Source organism: Pinus tabuliformis, chromosome 6 (genome assembly GCF_031772625.1).
Source record: "Pinus tabuliformis cultivar Carrire ecotype Pingquan chromosome 6, CPIR1, whole genome shotgun sequence".
In the NCBI taxonomy this organism is placed as follows: Eukaryota; Viridiplantae; Streptophyta; class Pinopsida; order Pinales; family Pinaceae; genus Pinus; species Pinus tabuliformis.
In genome coordinates, this window is record NC_142292.1 from 886,508,292 (window position 1) to 886,529,820 (window position 21,529).

General features: G+C 37.8%; 1 protein-coding gene across 3 annotated transcripts in view; it reads right to left on the reverse strand.

Annotated features, from left to right (window-relative positions):
* The window catches only part of LOC149261751 (vacuolar protein sorting-associated protein, putative (DUF1162)), a 528,477-nt gene that overhangs the window by 35,404 nt on the left and 471,544 nt on the right, over window positions 1–21,529 (reverse strand). For all 3 annotated transcript variants that reach the window (XM_089422755.1, XM_089422751.1, XM_089422743.1), the window contains one exon: window positions 7,928–8,071. In XM_089422755.1, coding sequence (XP_089278881.1) covers window positions 7,928–8,071 — 144 coding nt within the window. The remainder of the gene's footprint in view (window positions 1–7,927; window positions 8,072–21,529) is intronic.

Sequence of the window (21,529 nt, forward strand, 5' to 3'; positions counted from 1 at the left end):
CTTAACCCATTCATTGCCATCTCTGCTCCTCTTCTCTAGCCTCCCTCTGAGTCTTGATTTCCCTCTCGGAAATCCTCCGACCAACCATCGAATTACTCCTCTCCAATCCTCCTTTGCCGTTGCAACCCGAATCTAGATTTCTTGGCTAGAAATCTGTCGAGCTAGTGCTTCCCTCTACCTTGGTTCAATCTCCTTAGACATTTTTCAACACCTACAGAGATAGCGTCCCACCAGCTCCTCAAATCAAAATCTGCACAGCTCCCTTCGCCCTGGCAACTTGAAGAATCTGAGCCCTTTAGGCTTTTGCACGAATCTCTGCGCGGGCTGAATCTGCTCCTCTCGGGCAACTACGTCAATCCTTCTTGGGTCAGAAAGATGACGGGGCTCTGCATGAGCCTAATCTGCCCTTCCTCTCAGCTACTGCGTGGGCTCCTCCCAGCTACCGCGTCTTCCTCTCCCGGCCCAGAATGTTGACGCAGGCACTGCGTGAGCTTCTGCATCACCTCTTCTGCACTATGTCACTCCTCTTGCCTCTCCGGCTCTGTAACAACGTTGTCTCTTGGGACAACTGCTTCTCTACTGCAAATTCTCAGATTTCTTGGTTGGTGTCTTCAGTGGCCTATGATCTGCAATTGCTCTGATAACATGTGAACTTTCCTGAATCTAACACATCAGAAACCCCTAGTGCAATTACTGGTTTACATTCTCCTACTTGTTCTTTACATTAACAAGTTATTTAATTGCATAAACATCGAAGTAAACACTATTGCAACCTTCACAAATATACAGATCATGCACTGAAATAAACTGAGACAATAACACAAGGGACACTGTTATTTTTGGACAATTGTCCCTGGAAAAACCCAATTTGGGAAAACCGGTGTAGCATATACAGGGTTTGTATTATTAAGCAGATTTCGTGAATACAACTAGGGTGCCAGAAATGGCTCACCCAACAGAGAATATCCTTGGTAATAGTACCTCTATATGGAGACAAATATTCCGGCAAATCAGCAAATGGATGATCAAACCCCACAGTGACTCGGGCTGTTCCGTATGCTGGATAGCGAAAGTTGCTCCAAGCACTGCTCTGGTACTGCATCACTCCTCCAGGAGCTGTCACCCTCTCCTGGCTCAGTATTTGTTGATCTGCTCCCAGTCTGCCCCACAGAATCTCCCCAGCGCTGCCTCTAAGGCCCAATATCAGCCTCTACGGCTTTTGCGTCGCTTGCGTCAGTCTTCTGTATCCTCTGCGTCAGCTCTTCGGCCTCTGCGTCAGCCCTTTTAGGGCCCGCGTTGTCTCTGCCGGCACTGCAATGCCTCTCTGCGATGTATTCTTCAGCCTTGGATGAAAATCCCTTGCTGAATTGCCCCTCACTGCAACTCTGATCACTAACTCGATTTCCTCAACAAACCTCACCCCAAAAAATCGAATTCTTTGATCACTTGGTGTGTCTCCAAATGATCCTCAAGCCTCCTCTTATACTTTTCCTATTGATGAATCAATGACCGAGATTAAGTCCCTAATCAACGACGAAGATTAGAATTGGCTTAATCCTCGTCACTTAGAACTTTCTCACCCATATTTTATTAATACACATTAATATTTTTATTTTCCTAAGTTTAGACTTAGGAACCCATTAAAAAGTTTAATTATTTTAATAACTCCTCATCTGGGTGGAATTTCTCCAAACGATTTCTGGGTCTTGGAGATCTCATGTGCCTTAGCCTCTCCACCATATTTCATGGCTAGAGCACATCCGATGCTACCCAAAATCAACAAATATAACCATACATATCATATCACTGTTTCCTGTCATGTCAAAGATTGAATTATCATTGTCATAAGCATTAGACATAAGTCAAACACTGAATAGAGATACTGTCAATGTCATCACAACATCCCTGTCATCACACCTAGACTTTGATGTAGAGAAGTCAATGTTGAGAACTAGTCCCAATTGTAAGATCATAAGGTCACTGTTGTGCAATCAAAGTCACTTGTCATCTATACTGATATTGTTGATTGATGTGACATGTTAGGGTTATTGTTGGTCAAAATAGGTTGTAAGTGGTGTCAAAGAAAGTTGTAAATGAAGCCACAGGAATGTGCCAAACCACTTGTCAACAAGATCACTATCAATATTTTCCCTGTGTGATTTACTATTATACAAGTTGTGACTACAATATAGTGATGTTGGAACAAACGTGATACCACTACAAAACACTATAGAATAATATATTGCACAGACTCTGTCACAGTGATATAGTGAAATCTACTAGGGCTGTAGAAGATAGAGTATAGCACAGTTGTCCAACAAAGGCTATAGTCCGAACATTTTGAATTGTGTCCAAAGAAAAAAGATAACTAGGGATGCAATTAGCAGATTGCCACAAAGGAGCCCTCAACTTCTTCGTTTGACTTCGAGCCACAAGAAAATCACAAAGAGCAAGAGAAATTTCAATGACCAAAAAATTGGAATGTGTTTTAGCTCTATGCTAGAAGAAAGATTGTAGATATACTGTAGAAAATACTCCAAAATTCATTACCTATCCTGCAAAAGGCTTGAAATAATTCAATGATACCTTTATTGAGATAAAAGGAAAACTTCAGATCAAAAACCATAAACCCTAGTGAATCCCAAATATAAACCAATTGAGTTTCCATATTTTCAACCACCAAAAGATGCGCGTGCTCCACAGGTCTAAAGTTGTTCAGAGAGAGATGCAAATTCCTTTTTGTTTCCTAATCAACTTCAATATCCTTTATATAGCTATAGTGAAGCCGACTTAGCCAAAATTTTGGAAGTAAATGAATATTTTAATTTTTCAATGGCCCAACCCTAATCAAATTAGTTCAAGAATATTTAATTTGAGCCAACGCATTTTCATTCTTCGCATACTTATGGGCCAAGGGTTTTAAACTTTTAAATTTGGACCAAAGAGAAAATATTGGACCAAGGGGTAAACTCCTCTATGATTTGGCCCAAACTTTCATTTGAAATTTAAATTAATTTGGAGCCCATAAATAATTAAATTTAAATTTCGACTCAAAATATTTGAGCTAAACCCTAGTCAAATTAGGCTTTTCGACTTTATTATATGACTGCAAGTTGTGAAGAGATTGCCACATCACTCATAAATGCTACCATGTCATCAACCTTCAATCCTTCTATGCTACATCATCACACATTATTGCCACACCGTCAACCCTTGGGGTTTTAGGTCACTGGTTGGGTGGGCCAACTTTGACCGAGTATATCTCACACACTGTGAAGGCCCACGAGATGCTCCACACACTGTTGGAATTTCCAAGACGAGGATAATCCAATGGCGAGGGTCTCTGAGGTAAACTCACTGATTTGTTGCTACAAAAGCTCCAACAAATGTGGGGTGTGCATAGCTTCCAAGGAAGCCAAACCCTAGAGCTAGGGTTTCATCAACCTACACCATCCAGCTACAACATCTTGTGGACATCAATAATGAAAACAACCTTATCACATCAACACATCAAGTTGCACATCATCTGCACCTCCTTCTGCAACTTATCCTGCACTTGTCCCTGCTGCACTTGTTGCTTGCCACTCTAGCTTGCCACATGGCACCTACATGGTGCGCAAATGGACATCTATGACATGATCTACATGGCGGATCGACGTGGAAGGCGTGTCGGCCCTTGTAGTAGGAAGTTGGCCCTTCCTCGCTAAGAATCAATCTTGTATCTAGCCAGGGCCTCGACCCTGACCTCACCGATTGAACAACTATATTGAGGGCTCAACCTAACCCAAGCCTTGACCTGCTCCTTAGCCAACTAGCTTGGCTATGCTATCAGGGCCGACCGGTCCGATCCCCAACCTGGCGGGTCCCACTTGATTTGCTCCAGGTCTAACTTTTTTTCTAAGCCTCGACTTAGCCAACAAGGTCGGCTGGCCTGATCTCTGACCTTGCAATTCCACCGATGACTCCAACCCACTAGTTCCCAATCTTATATGTTTAGATGCCATCCTTTTAATTTATACAACTCACATACCCGAAGAACATACAAAGATAACAACAATACATGCCAGTATCCATATTCAGTCAATTTCATAAACAAACCTAGAGATTCTTTTTAACAACAAGGGTTCTACCTATCCTTCATGATCAAGCAAATATATTAATTTTAGGACCAAAATGACATAGAGTCTATATAACTAACGTGTTCAAGCAACAGACCAACTTTGAACACAACATTAAGCACAAGAGTACACCATTTGTCAGCGTTAGCACAACCATGGTCAATCAGAATATTAACCAGTATAAACCTTCAGTTGTATTACTAATGTATTGGGCAATTTATCCATCAGCAATTACTCAGGAGATTCAAGCCCATAACCTAGACTCAGGAATGAAATACTAAATCAACCCATTTCGTATACATTATGCGGAAACCCAACGATCATACTTTTACAAGAATCAAACATCCCAGGCATCTAAAATAACATTTACTCAACCCAGCAAGCATCCACTTAGCATTCTATGGCACACATAGAATGAGACCCACTTATGATGGCACATAGACAATTTTATAAGCAGTCATATAAGATCTACATGCACACAGAGTTATATGAGTACTTATTTGGTAATGTAAAATCTTGGCAAAGGTGATTGTGACTCTAACTCTCCACTCAACTTTAGACAAGCTACAACCAAGCCTTTCTTGTAATTGTCACCCTCGGCTCACATTCTAGAGCTTGAGGAAGAGTACTTTGAGGGTTGAAGCCGATGTTAATTGCTAGAACAGGGTTTCTCGAGGTTGCTTCACCTCCACCAGCCAGCTACCAAATTAATCATGTAAAAGCAGCAAGCCACTTCATTGGCATACAACTATCTTCTTCTCATGAAATTTGACCAACATCATCAGCTGAAATAGGGTGTCTCCAGGTCGCACTGCCTTGGCCCTTCACCCACCAACTATTCAATGATTGTACAACAGGTAGCAAATGAGCTATATCCTGCCCATATTTTTGACATTTCGATATACTGTTTCCCAACAAACGAGCAGGGACTACATCAGTCATGTAATGTAAGGCTGATATCATGTGCATGGGCAGCAATATGGTTGTCGCAACATATAGAAGGCAATGTAGCTATTTGCTCACTGTTGTATGCTGATGTATCAATAAAATGCTGAAGGAGTGATCTTTAAGGGGCTTCTAAATGCTTAAACTTTAGAAATATCAATTCTTGAATTTCCAATATTGCAGATCAGGGAACACACTATCTAAATACCAGCAAGAGCCTAGAGTGCATTAACTATTTCAAGCTCAGATCAGACAGTGCTTGACAGTAGGAATTTGTACACGTTCTGCTTTAATGGCAACTGAACAAGGAAACACAAGATCTCAATTTGTAATACTTACTATGTTTTCTTCAGATTGGAGGTTAGGACTGCTACGATGAGTTCTGTGATGAGTACTTATCTCTGAGTAAGATAGTAGAAATTCTTGTAGAAATTAGGGCTCACCACACATGATCCTTTGGAGAGTTACTTGTAACGAATCAAGGTCTTTTTAATGGCAACGTATTATAAAGAAGCAGTTTCAGTCTTGAAATAAGCAAGTGGCTCCAATTAAGAATGACAAGCCTTCGGAAGTGCCGCAAAATACAGGGGACATCTAAACTCGCTTCCAAATCCCAAGTCCGATCCATCATTCGAATGCGACATTAAATCATGTAACAAATAATAGTAAAAATAAGTCGTTCAACCCAGAACCACTACACAAGGGCCGCAGCCGCAGCTTCAGATCAATTGTACATAATAACTATGCTGGAACATACTTCAGAAAACCAATCGAACCTAAGAACAATTTCAGAATATGTCGTTGAATATTGCTTATCGCTCAATTTATAATGTATGGGAGTTTTATTATTGCTTGCTTTTTTCTTATTATTATTATTATTTTGATTTAGCTAAGAACATGGCCGATGCCTTAGGACCTAATGACCATGCACCTTTTTAACAAGAGGCAAAAATACTTATAACTCATGACTTGATTTAATTATTTTATTTTTATCTATGACTATGGGAAAAAAACAATTATTTTCTTATTTTCTTTAGTTTTAATTTAATTTTAATTGTCGTTTGTCCTTTGACTCTCTAATGTCATGCCTCATCATCATGGTGTTCTTGACCTCAAATAGGATGTACCAATTTTGACTGGACTTATTTCTTCAACCATGATGCTCCACATACCAACAGAAATATGGCAAGTCACCACCGCTTGGGGTTTTAGCCCAAAGATGGGGTCTCCAACTACAAACTCAATTATCTCTCAAACCAGGGGGAACTACGTGATGTACCACATACTACCAGAAAGATCTCAACAAGGAGAATCCAATGACATGGATATCCAAGTCAAACTCAATGATTTGACCCTTCAGAAACCCTCGACAAAGTCGGGGTATGTCCTTAGTTTAGAGAACCCAAACCCTAGAATTTGGGTTTTCAACCATCCAACAGTGGAGCTTCCAACTTGATGTAATCCAGACAATTATAAGAAGTGTTCATTATTAATTTGACATCAATGATTGGTGTTTCAGTCAAAGTCAAACCAGTCAAACCCCAGGGTTGACATCAATGACAACACCATCTAACAAGGACCAATGGTCAGTTGAACCTAAAAAATGGAGGTGATATAAGAGCTTGTAATGTCAGATGGAAAGTGGTAAGTATAATATTGAAATATATAGAACTATGCTATCTAAATCAGGGAGTCCCAAGTAGTGCCCCTCCTATACCCATCGAGCCATTATGGGAGTTCCCACTGAGTTAGGATCAAAGATTAGCCCCCCGTTTTATGTGAGAGAACAAGATCACAGTCAAAAACCCTTTTCCTTTCAGGTCACCCCATAATCCATATCAAATGCCCAAAAACAAACACGCATAAGCACCCAATTGTAAAATGATCAAAATACCTTTTGAGTGGAAGCCCACCCTCATCCATGTGCTCTTGCCAGCTGGGTGAGAAGCACAAGTCTGATGCATGTGGCGGAGGCATAGTGGCACCACCTCGGCTAGTGGTGATTGTTTGGAGGTGCTGGCTGGCCGGCTGGATTTGAAGAATAGGAGAAATGTTTTCTCCTATAGGGTTACCCATTTTGGTGGATAACAAGTCCCATTAAGTATTCATTCAAGGAAGTCTTGAGCCTTTTTTTGAAAGGTTGTGCCTTTTTATAAATATTATTTTGTTTATCTTCGTTATTTTATTATTTTATTTATCTTAAGTACCCTATATCTTATTATTATTTTTAAAATTTTATATAACAATTTATCATGTCATGTTTGTACATGTATTTTCATACAAGTAAAATGGAACGGTCAAATTCAAAGTTATTTTCCAGATTCTAAATGTTTACTTGAATTCCACAATTTTAAACTAATGAACCTCCACCATTTTTATCCTTTCCGAATTTGCATGTGGTGTCTAATTTCTCAAATGACATCCGTTCAGCTTGTTTTCTATGTTTGTCTGTGGCATATGTTTTAACCACTCCTTGCATCTTTTGATAGGATCTTTTATTTGCACTAATATTCTTCTCTCTTTTTAAATTTCATAACAAGGATTCAAAATGAGTGTAAACTTTTTAAGGAGGTTGCAATTTCTTGTTATTTTGTGTCTTTTAGCTTTTTGCATTTTTTTGAGCATTTTTAGAGACTACTTTATAATACTGTCTATTATATTTCTCAACACTCACACCTGGTAACTTCGTTACATATCATTCAGATGCTTTAATAGGGCCTATTGTAATCTAAATTTTTTACTACCTCTCAGCATGTCTGATTTTCTGCATATGCTTAAAAATTTAAGTACTTCTCACAACGAATATAGACCTATTCATGTGATTATTAGTATGACTAAAGGAGAAGGGTATAAAATCATCATACAGATTCCCCATGAAGTCTCCGTAAAGAATTAACAGCTTGTGAAGATTCTCCTGCAAGTAAACCTTCCCCAATAAGGAAGTTCTTTACACATTGTTTGATTTCATTCATCAGAACACTGTTTGGAGGTAAATTCTTTAGCAACACCTGCAATAAAAAAAAATCAGTTGCTTATGATATAGATCACAGTTAACTTTTTCCCGAGAAGCATAAAAATATATATTATATCAACAGAAATATCGTTTCAATGTATACAACCAAAAGTTGAGGAACCTGAGAAATATTTTCAAGACAATCACAACCATTTTTGAAACAATGATAACTAACATTTGTTTTTGAGTAAGTAAAGAAGGAATTAAACCACTGCCATAAACATAATTATTAATAAACATTTTACCATGGGTAGCAATGCAGCCGGATAAATACTTTTACAGCATCAAATATTAAAAAAGAGATTCTGCTTGGACCCTGTCTTGTGGCAAATGGTATACTTAAAGTTATGAGTAGTCCACACAATCTGAATGAGGAACCTGCAAAAGGGCCTTATAAATCCAGAAAGAAAGACATAAAGAACACCAGCTTAATAAAGGACACAAGAAACAAGCTTCTAAAGCCTCACAATGACTAAAAGGACAGTGAACCACGTGAGGACCCTAGTAAGAGGAAAATGAAGGATTAAGAAAAACTGAAAGAACAACCATAAAAGCATTTCAAGGTCATTCGAAGGAATACAAATTCTCTCAAAGCCTCATCTTCAAAGATTTCTGAGTTTTGAGAGAGATCACAGGTTAGTTAGAAAACTTTTGCACATGGAAAAGTATTGTGAAGAGATAGACTAAGAAATTCCTTGCCAATAGAAGACTGTAAAGGGTGGGTTCAGAATGCAGCAGTTCGCTGTTTGGAAGGCAATATCCGGGTGGGTTCTGCATGCACCAGTGAGCTGTTTGGAAGGCTATATCCAGCCTTCATTATCAACTGTATCCTCTGTTGTAGTTTACATTTTTAGTAAAACTGGTATTTGAGAAAGGAAAGAAAAATAATAAAATAAACCAATGCCAAAAATGTCAGTATTCGATATATATTTCACCATGAAATACAATGCAACTGGATAGATGCTTTTAAGTATTTTTGTAATTGGGTCATTATCCCTGGTACGGGGGCCCAAGAGTTTTGTGTTCTAAACTTCTATCTTTTATAAGGGTGGCAGGGTGGTGCTAAGCAAGAAAGTTGTAGATTCATTTGGGAGGTTGTCACCGCCTTCCAGTGAGCGCTGGTAAAACCTGGGGTTGTATCCCTTCCAATTGTAACTGGCAAACCGGAAGTTGTAGCTTCCCTCAAATATAAATAAAGTGTTTATATATATATATATATATATATATATATTCCCTTGATTGGTTAATGCTTTGGATATTAAATCGTAAGAAAAAGTGAAATATCAATTCACCCCCCTTAGTATTTCCAACAGCTCTAATACAGATAATAGTGCAAATACCTAATCCAGTGGCTGAAAACTAAGTCACTTCGATCAAATTCAAATTCGAGTTCGACAATATTGAAGTTCAACAAAAAATTGATAGTGAAAATTTACATAATTAAATTTGACACACTACAAAATTTAAGACATAAAAATATATTTAATAAAATGAAAACATATATAATTAAACACATCATATAAATGAAAATAACATAATAATATATATTTCAAAAACACATTATTAAAGTTCAAAATTTAAAAACTTGTCTATGAAACATAACTGTATCAAATTGTATTCAATGAAAATCTTGAAATTTAATTTTTCAATAACAAATTCAAACTTACATATAATTGTTTTAGGTATAATAGAATATTCAATTTTTTATTGGTGTATTTCATAAAAGATAAATCACTATATTATGAAATCACTAATTAATTCTTGGAATATAAAAAAATTATTTTTTATGTTCATGTATATTTCACACAATTGCACCGAGGCACTCTCGAGCCTAGTATGGTGGAGATAGTTATAATGTAATATAATATCCTGTAGACATTTTGACTAGGTTAAAATAATATAAAAATAAAAATATAATATAATATATTATATAAAATTAATAATTATAATTAACAATTAAACCAACCTATATCCATGTCAATGCCAGATCTACCAAGCGTCAAGAGGGGTCAAATCTCCTGAGATACAAACCTTTTTGAAAGTGAAAAGAGATTTGATCCCTCTTGGTGCTTGGTAGATCCAGAGTTAAGATGGATCTAGGTTGGTTTACATAAATAAATGTTATCTCAAAATTAGATTACATATAAATTTTGTATTGTACTAAAGTATGTCTTACTTTAGTTACAATGTTTAAAGCCAAAATAAATGGGATGGAATTGTGAGCATCTCAAACTTGTATGTAGAGGTAAAAATTGCATGTACATTATATCTGTTAGTTTTTGGTAGTAGTGGACAGGTGTTCACAAGAAACATCTCAATTAGATTAATTAGCCTTACTTATTTTCTAAGTTAGATCAATTGAGGAAAATCAATTTTGCTCTAGAGACTTCCAGAAAAGTCATTTGATGGGGTCAAGATCATCTTAGCCATCGATTGACATTAGATTATGGTTGTTGGTTGCTCAATGAGAGATTATAAGAGCGAGTTGATAGGGTTTGGAGAGACACATTCAAGGAGTTCGACTTACCTAGTTGCAGTGATTAGAAAAGGCACAGTTGAAGTAGAGGGAGACACCAACAACAAGGGTTTCAATAGAGAATTTGGGAGATTATTTATGGAGGAGATGTCCACAGTGATTTCTAGTATTCTCAAAGTCAAAGAAAGGCCAAATTTATTCTACAGAAATAGGGCCAAGCAAACAATGAGAATAGCCAATTTACCTAGTTTGAGTAGCTGGAGTAGTAATCCCAATTCCAGTTTGCAAAATAATTATCGGAGGAGGTGTGAAGTAGCTTCAGTGGAGTGCAGGAGGTAGTATATTTGCCGGAACAAATTTCCGGAAGCATTTTCAGTTGCCAGTGTGAATTGCAGGATCCAATGTGAGTTGCAAGCAGGAGGTACAAGTTTGCTGAAGGAGGATAAGTTAGTTTTTGCAGAGGAAACTTAGTATTTCCAGATCGATTTGCTAGTCGGATAAGTGAAATAATATTTGCAGGAGATTTTCCAGTGAAATGGAAGCAGTTGATGTACCCTCAAATTGTTGAATATTTATTAATAATATATACCCTCATTTGCAGATTAGTTTTCCCCACATTGGGGTTTTCCCAAGGAATATTGTCCAAAAATATTGGTGTCCATAATTTTGTTTGTGTGAATTATTTCTCAGTTCTTGCATTTTATTTGTAAAGATTGCAGTAGTGAATTAATCATTATTTGCCATAATAGTTTCTGAAGAAAAACAAACTACATAAGTTAGAAGATTAATTTCCAGTTATTGCAATTAAAGAAATTTCACATGGTATCAGAGTAGATCTAGGCGCAGAGGGTTTGCAGAAGTAAATCAATGTAGGGCACAAGAAGAAAGCAAGGCTTTTTAACCTAGTTCAATTTCTTCAATAATTTCACCAGTTTATTTGTGTTTCACAAATTTCAAGAGATGGTCGTAGCAAGATTGAGAGATCAGGATAGGTTGGATGGAGCCTCCAACTTTGGCGTTTGGAAGGCCAAGATGTCATTCCTTTTGGATGAGTATGGTCTGAATGAGTATGTAGAAAATTAGTTGTCGTATAGATAAATCCTTAGCAGTTGGCTACCTATAAAAAGAAGAATGCCAAAATGAAGAAGATGATCCTTGATGGATTTAAGGATTTGTCGATGCACAAACTAACAGACCTAGTAAACAGGCTAAAGCTGGAGGGAACAACAACACCTTGGGACAAAGGCCCACTGTCACCACAACCTATGTCCCTTTCTCTTCTTGGATTTTCATCGACGGGAGGAGTCTCAGTATCCCTCACTTGTGATAGATGTTCCTAGGATAGGTTTTAAGTGAGGTAAGGTGGCTCCTTCAATGGAAAGGTTCAATGAAAGTACGAGCTTTGGGAGCAGTGTTACTTGGGAGCGGGAGCGAAAACGGGTGTGGGAGCGACATTTTCAGAAGCTCCCGGTTTGGGAGCGAATCCCGGAGCGTTTTTTATATAATATATATATTTTTTATATTTTTATATTTTGATACATATATGTCAACAAAAACATGTAGAATGATGAATTAGATATAAAAAACTTAAAAAAACATAGATTGAACCATATAACAATAATCATCTAGAAGTTATAATCTTCATCAACCACACCCACAAGTTAGTAACATAGTAACATACAACATATTGAGTCTCATGATTTATCAATCTTAAAGTTTCAAGCTTTCAAAATTCCATATATAACATTTATCATTATTGATCACCAAAGTTGTACTTGTAAGCTAAGTGTAACCATTACAACAAATAATATCCAACATGAAATGAAATGAAACAACTTTCAACTTTCATGAAGCATCATATTCATAATTCATTACTAATGAGCTATAATTGCCAACTTCAAACTTAAATTGTCATATATTGTTTAAAAAATACCATAATATATATGAAAGAGTCAAAGAGTAAATATTAGGAGTGACATTCTCCTTAATCAAGAGAAAAAATGTACACTTCCTAGTGGCATACCCTTCAAAATGGGCTTTGAACATGTACTGATGTTACCTTCCTTGACAAGAGAGGTTAATGAAGGACCTATTAGGTGGTTTCAACCTCTAAGGGAATGACAGGTCCATGGTACATCCATCAAATGGTAGGTGTCATGTGAAATAGTGATGGAACAGAGTGGGGGCAAAAGGGAAGGCTCCAAGCCACATGCCATGGTACAAGGGTAGCTATGATGAAGGAAGCCCATACCTTGGGTGTATGAATGTAGGAGAGAGTGATCGTGGTACATGAGTTCAATGTTATCAGAACTGAACTGGTCATCGAACCGGAAAACCTTGTGGACCAAGAACTGACTGGAACCGAAAAAGAACCAGGAAAAAAACCAGTTTACCAAAAACACATAAACTATTCATATTTTAAAGAAAAAGCAGATATAATCATGTGCATCCATATGAATCCAAACCATTTATACAAAAATATGCAAAAGTTCTCATTTATATAGCAAGTAATAGTGCATATAACCAAAATAACACTTAGTGAAAAACATCGCTGAACCAAAAATGTTACAAACATCAAGAAGCAGGTTCTAAAAGGCCTTTATAGTCCAAAATAACATGATAGGTCATAGTATTATACTACAATCTACAATACTACAAGATACAACTACAACAAATCAATGATCACATCATCAATCATCATCATAATCATCATCCGATTCTTGATCATCTTCCTCACCCTCATTTGAAGAATGAGTAGCATCTTTGAAGTAGCTCGAAAATCTGCCAACCTAACAGCTCTCCAAGACTCCAATCAACTTTTCAAATCTGCAAAAAATCTCCCTCAGAACAACCCTGCAAAAAACTCTCTAAAATCTCCTCACTGAACTCAGCTCAAGAACTGCAAGAGACTCGAATGAATAGTGCGAAAGAAATAAAGGGGGCAAGGGTGTTTAAATAGCTTTACGGGGGCTAGAATAGCGTGAGAAACTAGGAAAAATAATAAAAAACAAAAAATAAAAAAATAAGAAAACAAAAACGTTTTTTTATGCCTAGGCCGCGTGCTTTGTGGATTGGCGGAACCAGTCTCCGAATTGGTTTTTTCTGGTTTGGAGGGCTGGTTCGGACCGGTTTTTCCCCCAAACCAATCGGATTGACTAATTCTGATAACATTGCGATGAGTTACCCTGGCATTTTTTTTTCCACCCTTCTTCATATGCCTTTTGCCTTTTATTGATTTTTCTTCATTTCACTGATCAAGGCTCAAGGGAATAAGAGAATGATGTGTAAGATATAGCAGTGATTACCCCCTTAAGGTGGGGCAGTTCATCGCCCACCAGGGGTTGGGACAATTATGGGTTCCTTAATGATGTAAGGGGCACTCATAGAGGCCATAGGTACTAGGGTGATGGCCATAACGATAAGGGGTAGAGCTCATTTTTGGCTTTTTCCCACGTGTAGAACGTGGTAGCAGATGCATTGTCTAGGAGGCTTATGACTCTCTCTCTCTCATGAGCATACATCAAGATTGGAGGGCCCTATTACCGCTCAATTTAGTAGGGGTCCTCGAAGGGGTTCTAAAGGAACTACTAGATCAAGTGGCAACAATGGGAAAAAACCCACTGTCACCTCAGTCAAGGTCCCCTGCTCTTTATGGACTTTCACCGATGGGAGGAGTTATGGTATAGGGAAATCACTACAATGATGAGGTCAATAACGATGCACAATGTGATTTCCAAAGCCCATTCAAAAAAGAGGCTCAGATAATAGGTTGCTTGTTTTAGAAGCAAAAGAAGGGCTCTCCAAGAAATTCTTGAGGGAAGGATGATCTCAGGTTTAGGAATATTCAAAAAATTATGAACACCTAAGATCAAAACTTCCAAAATCTCTCACTTGTGATTGATATGTTTATACTAGGGTTCAAAGTGGGGCAAGGATGGCTCATTCAATGGAAAGATTCAATTAAAGTGTGAGCTTTGGGAGAAGCTAGGGTGACTTTCCACCAAAAACCCCTTTGAGAGAAATACTATATGAGACCAAGGGTTGAGAGATATATCGTGTTAACGGCTCATCCAATGATCACTTATAGTTAGAAAAAAGGTTTTGAATGATGAACTACAAAGTGCAAACCTTCAAGAAATCCCGAAGTAAAAGCAACTTCAAGGGTTCCCTCTTGGTGTGATAGCTAGGGCATCAATTTATTTGAAATTCCATCGTCAGAATTTATTCAAAGCTAGAGGATGCCTGGATGAGACATAAATGAAGAAACTTGTCTGGACGGAATCCTAAAATTCCTCCTCCCTAAAATTTCACACCAAGCCCTAGAAAATCTCCTTATTCGTAGGGGGCAAAGTAAAGAGGAAGGATAGAGGTGAAAGAATGATATTTCGTTAAGTTAATGTGATCACCAAGGATCTAGGACCAGTGCCTGGCTATTGGAAAGATTGGAGTCAAAATGATTAAGATTTAGGAACTTCGCTCTTCAAGGAGGCCTAAAGAAGTAGCTACGCTCTTTGTGTATGCAACTTCACAACAACTTTAGACTTTTATACTTCGATACACAATATTTGATGGATTTTCAGGGTAAAAGGTGAACAACTTACCCCTAGGAAAATTTGTTCTTCTTGAGAAGATGAATAACATATGCAACGAGCCAAGATTACAAGTGTTTCATAAATTCACATTAATTTTTAGGGCACAAGCAAAATCAAAGCATAGTGTTCCATACATTAGACATAATTATTAAGAAATTCGCATGAAAAGAGAACATACATGACGAGAGTATATCCATCCATCACATTTGCAAAATAGAAGCTCCAAGAGAGAGCGAAAATATTCCACACATCAAAATGCATTTAATCATCCAAATCATTCCACAAATTGTAGGTTCAAAATATTTTGAGAGATATATCCCAAATCCAAGTGATGATGAGGAATGAAATGAACCTCTCATCAATTTATATGATCCTCTAGTGGATTCGAATTGCCTAATGAGGTCTAATGATGCCCATAATAATAAAATAATGTACAAATAACAATCTTTTGGTGACAAGTCCACCAAATAGCTCCATAATATGAAATATAAGTCTCTCAAGAGGATCGAAATGATAATACAATAGCTAGGAGGGCCATTGGAAGGCCTAATGAAGTCCAACATGTGCAAAAATGAATGGAAGGGCTCCAAAAATAGTGATGAAGGGGATGACCCCTTGATCTCCAAGCAAATGACCTGTGGTGCTCCCAAGTGGCTGTGGGGGCACAAAGGAATCCTTGTGTGTCTCCAAATGAATCGAACAAGCATGTATCCCATATGCAAGGGCTAGAACAATGATGCAAGCCCTCCCTTTGTCTCCCATGGTGAGACAAAATCCCATCTAGGCACTGGATCAACTACCAAGTGTGTGGTGCAACTGTGTAGCCGACTGGGCAAGATGGTCCAGGTGCATCATTATCATCAAATAAGTGGAACACGAGCGAGTAATGAGTGGTGTTAAAAGATCCCATGGCATAGCTATCTGCTCTCTGATATAGTGAAGGCCCCATGGCTCTCAACGCGAACCTTATAAATGCCAATATGACCCCCTGGAGGGATTGGACACCATATAGGGAGACCAACCCTAATTTGAAGACCCACCTGCAATCTTGCATAAGATCTAATGCATCTCCTCACCTTCCAGTGCAATAAATCGTCAACGTAATTGAGCAAATGAGCTTACAAGTCATGGAACCAAGTTGGCGCTTGATAGTGGCATGCCCTTCCATAATGAGATTTAGAATGTACAGGTATCCCTAGGTTCAAGAGGGAAGTTAATCAAGGACGCTATTAGGTGGTTTCAACCTCTAACAGAATGACAAACCCATGGTATGTTTGTTATATGGCGAATGTCATATGAAATAATGATGGAATGGAGTGCGGCAACACGGAAGGCTCCAAGCCACATGCCATGATACAAGGGTAGTTTTAGCAAGGGAAGCCAACACATGGGTGTATAGATGTAGTAGGGAGCAATCATGGTACATGAGTTACCTCGACTTTGTTTTTCCACCCTTCTTCATATGCCTTTTGCCTTTTATTGATTTTTCTTTTATAACTATTCAAGGTTCTTGGGAATGAGAGTGTGATGTGAATGATATAGTAGTGAATACCCCTTTAAGGTTGGGCAATTCATCGCCCACTAGGGCTCGGGACAATCATGGGTTCCTTAATGATGCAAGGGATTCACATAGGAGCCCTAAGAACTAGGGTGATGGCCATGATAAGGGGTAGAGCTCATGTTTGGCTTTTGCTCACGTGCCCGACCATATTTTGCATTTTATGGTACATTTCCTGTTGTAAGTGGCCAAATTATGCTTTTAACTTTCATTTTAGTTGCATCAACCTCTGGGGCAACATTCCAAGGCCAACCCAAAGGGTGGACAAGGGGAGGGGGAGGCTATCTCCTTGTGGACGCAATGGACAAATGTGCACCTGGTTGGGAAATATGTGAAAAGGGGTTATAATAAGTAGAGGGGAGTGATGTATTTGATGTTGGGAAGCGAGACCACACAACCAAATCGAGGTTTCCCATCTAAAGCCACTCCTAAAGCTAGTATCCGATAGAGGAGATTCCACGGGACTAGGATACTGTTGAGAAATCTAGGGCATTCAAAGTCAACATTTTCTCTGCTGGATAATTTCTTGTGATACACTTTTAATTTTTAGCTTATAATCTTTTCTTTGTTATATTATTATTGTGTTCTCCTTATCAAGACAATTACCAATATGCACAATAAAAGACAAGTGACATAGTATATAGGCTTCTCAGCCAGGGCCAAAACCTCTCACCTCTTGAGAAGAAAACCCAGTCAAAATTTTTCTTTTAGATCTTCAATTGATAAGTACCAACACCTTGACATAGACCCTTGAATCTAGTATCCTCTCAAGAACCTTGTCACCAACCTTGATGCTCTGCCTCTTCCTTCCTTCGCTTTTTTTCTTGATCAAGAATTGCTCCTTTTCGGCTCCTTTTAGAGAAACTCGGTCACTATACTTTTTCGATGCACCTTCACCACTTCCCTAGAGAATCTTGGTCTCTACGTCTTCTATTGAGAAACTTGGTCTCTACTTTGATTACCTAGAAGAGTCTTTCCTTTGTTGCCCCAAAAGAAACCATTCTTCGTACTGCCTAGAAGATACTTCGTTGCCCCAGAAGAAACTTTGTTGCCCTAACTTCACACTGCCCAAAAGATACTTCACTGCCCTAGAAAAAAGTCACTTTCACTGGCCTAGAAGAGACCCTAACTTCGCATTACCCAGAAGAATCCTTTCTTTCACTTCTATTCTCTTCCTTCTTCGTAATATTGCCTTTCACCCTTTCTTCACACTTCTTCAAGTCGAGTTGCTTGTCTGAATTGTGTGTCTCCAAATGAGGCCGAGTTGGGCTATTTATACACTTCTTCACTTGACCTTTAGGCCAACTTGACAGTTGGAGTTAGGCCGACTTTATCTAGCAGCTTCTTCATCATTTGTAGGCCGACTTGAAGAGGTTATGTGACAAGTTCTTGGAGGATACTTTACATAGACAATATTGACCTTTTACAAAGTGTAACATGACTTCATTTACATGACAATGACTCTTACATTTTATGACTAGATGACAAATAAATCCTAAAGACTCTTAATGGGAGTCTTGACTCAAAAACAAAATCCTTGCTCATGAAACCCATGAAGCAAGTCAATAAAATAATTTCATTTTTCTTATTTACATCTCATTACATAAAATCATATTTACATGTCATTATGAAGACCGAACCTAGTTACACTTTTCAACACTCCCTCTTAACTAGGGAGGTATTCATAATGGTACTTGGACTTTCTCAATCTGAAGAATCTCTCATAAGAAGAATTCGGATTTGTAACTCATTTGTATAGCATCATACCAACCAACATTGTTATATAGCAAGGCCTTGACTAACAACTCTATCTCTCCACAAGATCAAAGCACAATGCTGGCGAGACCAATGATTTATAGACATACTCATCATTGTCTCTCTAGGAACATACCCCACCCAGGTTCACTCAGGATATGCTCCATAAGGACTATTCTTTTCTTGGACTCCCCAGTCCCAAAATAATATCGTTCCTCCATGACTACTCTTTCATGGGATGCCCTATCTCATCCCCTAAGAGCATTGGATGCCAAATGATTACACAATCCTCCATTCTGTCTTCCCAAGTGAAGATCAGAACAACATGTCTATCACTCCTTTTTATACCAAGAAGTTTTATTCCATTAAAGGAATGTACTCATTCCTATCATAGAGGAATGTACCTAAGCTTCCAGCTTAGGAATTTCCAATTTTCTTCCAAGTAAGAAACTTCTTCTTCGGCTCCCTCTTAACTAGGGACCTATTGCAGCTCTTCATCTGGAGATCCTAAAACAATCAGTTGCATGGATAGCTCCTTCCTTTGATGTCATGAATTTCTTCTTTGCGAAGGAGTCTTCATCCTTTGGGAACTTATATATATAGGGCACAGATCATTCATCACTTTTATTCATGAGTCCGTCATGTCCTTAATTCATCAAAAAGTGATCCATCAGATTCTCCATCTGGCTTTGCTTCATGTCATTTTGTTTTCATGCCATATTTCCAGAAGGACATTACATCTTTCTATATGGTTTGTTTGAGAGTCATTCATAGATCTTCGCTTCGACAATTCTACATAAGCCCAACCAAATGTTAGTTCAAACATAATCAATTATTTCAAATCAGAATTACCTTCGTGATGAAATTTTACCATGACATCTTCCTGTAAGTATCAAAACCGTGCATTCAGATTGACACATCTCCATTGATATCCATTGTTGAGGGTCTCTCTCTATATATAATTTTTCAACTTCCATCAAAGTCTTCACATCTTTCCAGGAGATCTTCTAGTCAAATCTTCTTGGATTTTGGATGTTGAATGCCTTCTTCCTTCGTTGCATATTATTCCAATCTCTTCCTTTCTTTTGTCACACATTTTATTCCAAGGAGCTACTAGTCATAGTTCCTTGATTGTAGTCATCTTCCCCACGATTCATATGAGAATATATATATATATATAGATATATATTATGTTGATTTCATCTAGTGTGACTTGTGCTTTTGTTGCAATCTTCCGGAGGAGGACATCATTTCTTTTCTTGATCATATTTCCCAGAATGGAAATAATGTTTCATTCGAAAGGACTTTATCCTTTAAACCTGCTTTCCTGTTATGTCATCATACCATTATTCCTTGAACCCCACGAGTTGAAATTCCTGATGAAAACCTTTACTTCCTTTCTATATCAGTGAATCCTTTGATGAGAAAATCGAGGATGTTTTCATATCCTCATCTTGTAGGTGTTTTCTTCTATGATGGTCCCAATCGATGATGACCTTTGCTTCTATAAGTATTAATGAGGTTTCCTAAGAGATTCCTATTCTTTTGTAATTTGTACCAGACATACTTTCTGCTTTCCATGTCATCATCTCTTCTAATGCTTCTATCACGATGCTTCTTTCTAACTTGATGCATCCTATCTTATTTACATTGCTTCCTATCTATAACTTATAAGTGAAAAGAACCTTCTAATGAAGAAGATCAACTCAATCATCTTTTTGCTTCTTCCTTCTTATGCTTCTTTGTCTTTGGTTCTTTCACTTCATCAGTAGAATAATCTTCTTCCCTGTACCTATTGTGATTGGGACAGTCCTTTCTGCAGTGCCCAAAATTATTACAACCATAACATCTTTCTTTAGCCATGTTCTTCTTTTTCTTCTTTGGATTACTAAACTTTCCAAATTTTCCCTTTCGACTTGACACTGTTTGTTCCCTACCATTTGATCTTTCGTCACTTTCATTCTTCATCCTGTCTTCCTCTGCCTTGCAAAGAGACCATAACCTGATGAATGGGATAGCTTCATCTTCCTTAGTGGCAATGAGGTTACCTTGTTCATTAGTTAATGCATTTAGCATAACAAAGATTATTTCGTTATTAGACACTATCTCTCCTAGGTCCTTCAATTGACCTTTTATTTGAGATGCCTTAGAGAGACATGACGATATCCTTTCATTCTTTGACACCTTTAATTTATGAAGATTAGATCTAAGTGATAAGATATTTTCTATTGTGCTTCTAGAGAAAATTTCTCCCAGCTTATCATATATTTCTTTAGCTGTCTACAACTTTGCTACATAGGAAATGAGTGAATCTTTGATGGACTCCTTGAGAATCTTTTGAGCTTTGAGATCCCTTTCCATGTATTCCAACAATGCTTGTCCTTCGGATGGCTTGGAGACCTTCCCATGGACATGATCAATGACTTCATTTACTTCAAGGACAATGTTTATCCTTCTTTTCCAAACAAGGAAGTTTGATATCCCAACCAACTTTTGGTCTTCCTTAAAACATGAAGTCATTTTTACTAGATTGTATTATAATAAGAGGTACTTACTTGTGAAGATCAAATCTTCAACTTGATGATGAACTTGCTACTTCTTAATTTAAATCTTTTGGTGAGGGAGGATTTCCTTCTATGAGATCTCTAGATCAATAGAGAGAGGATTGACTTTTGATTCAATCTTCCTTAGATTTGAAGAGCTTCCACTTCCTTTGATGATGTGATGATATCTGAAGTGCTTCTAGGGGTTCAGTCTTTCTTCCTGCTTCCTTCTTCAGTCTAGGGTTTTTTATGATGTAGATCTAAATGGTAACCTTCGAATTGCTTTGATGCCTTCTTTGAAGATTGATTCTTATGTGTCAACTTGCTTTTGACTGCCCCTTCTTGTCTTCAACACCTAAGCGCTGATACCATGTTGAGAAATCCAAGGCACTCAAAGTTAGCAATTTCTCTGCTTGATACTTGCTTGTGATACACTTTTACTTCTTAGCTTATAATCTTTTCTTCGATATGTTATTATTGTGTTCTCTTCATCAAGACAATTATGATTATGAATACTAAAAGACAAGTG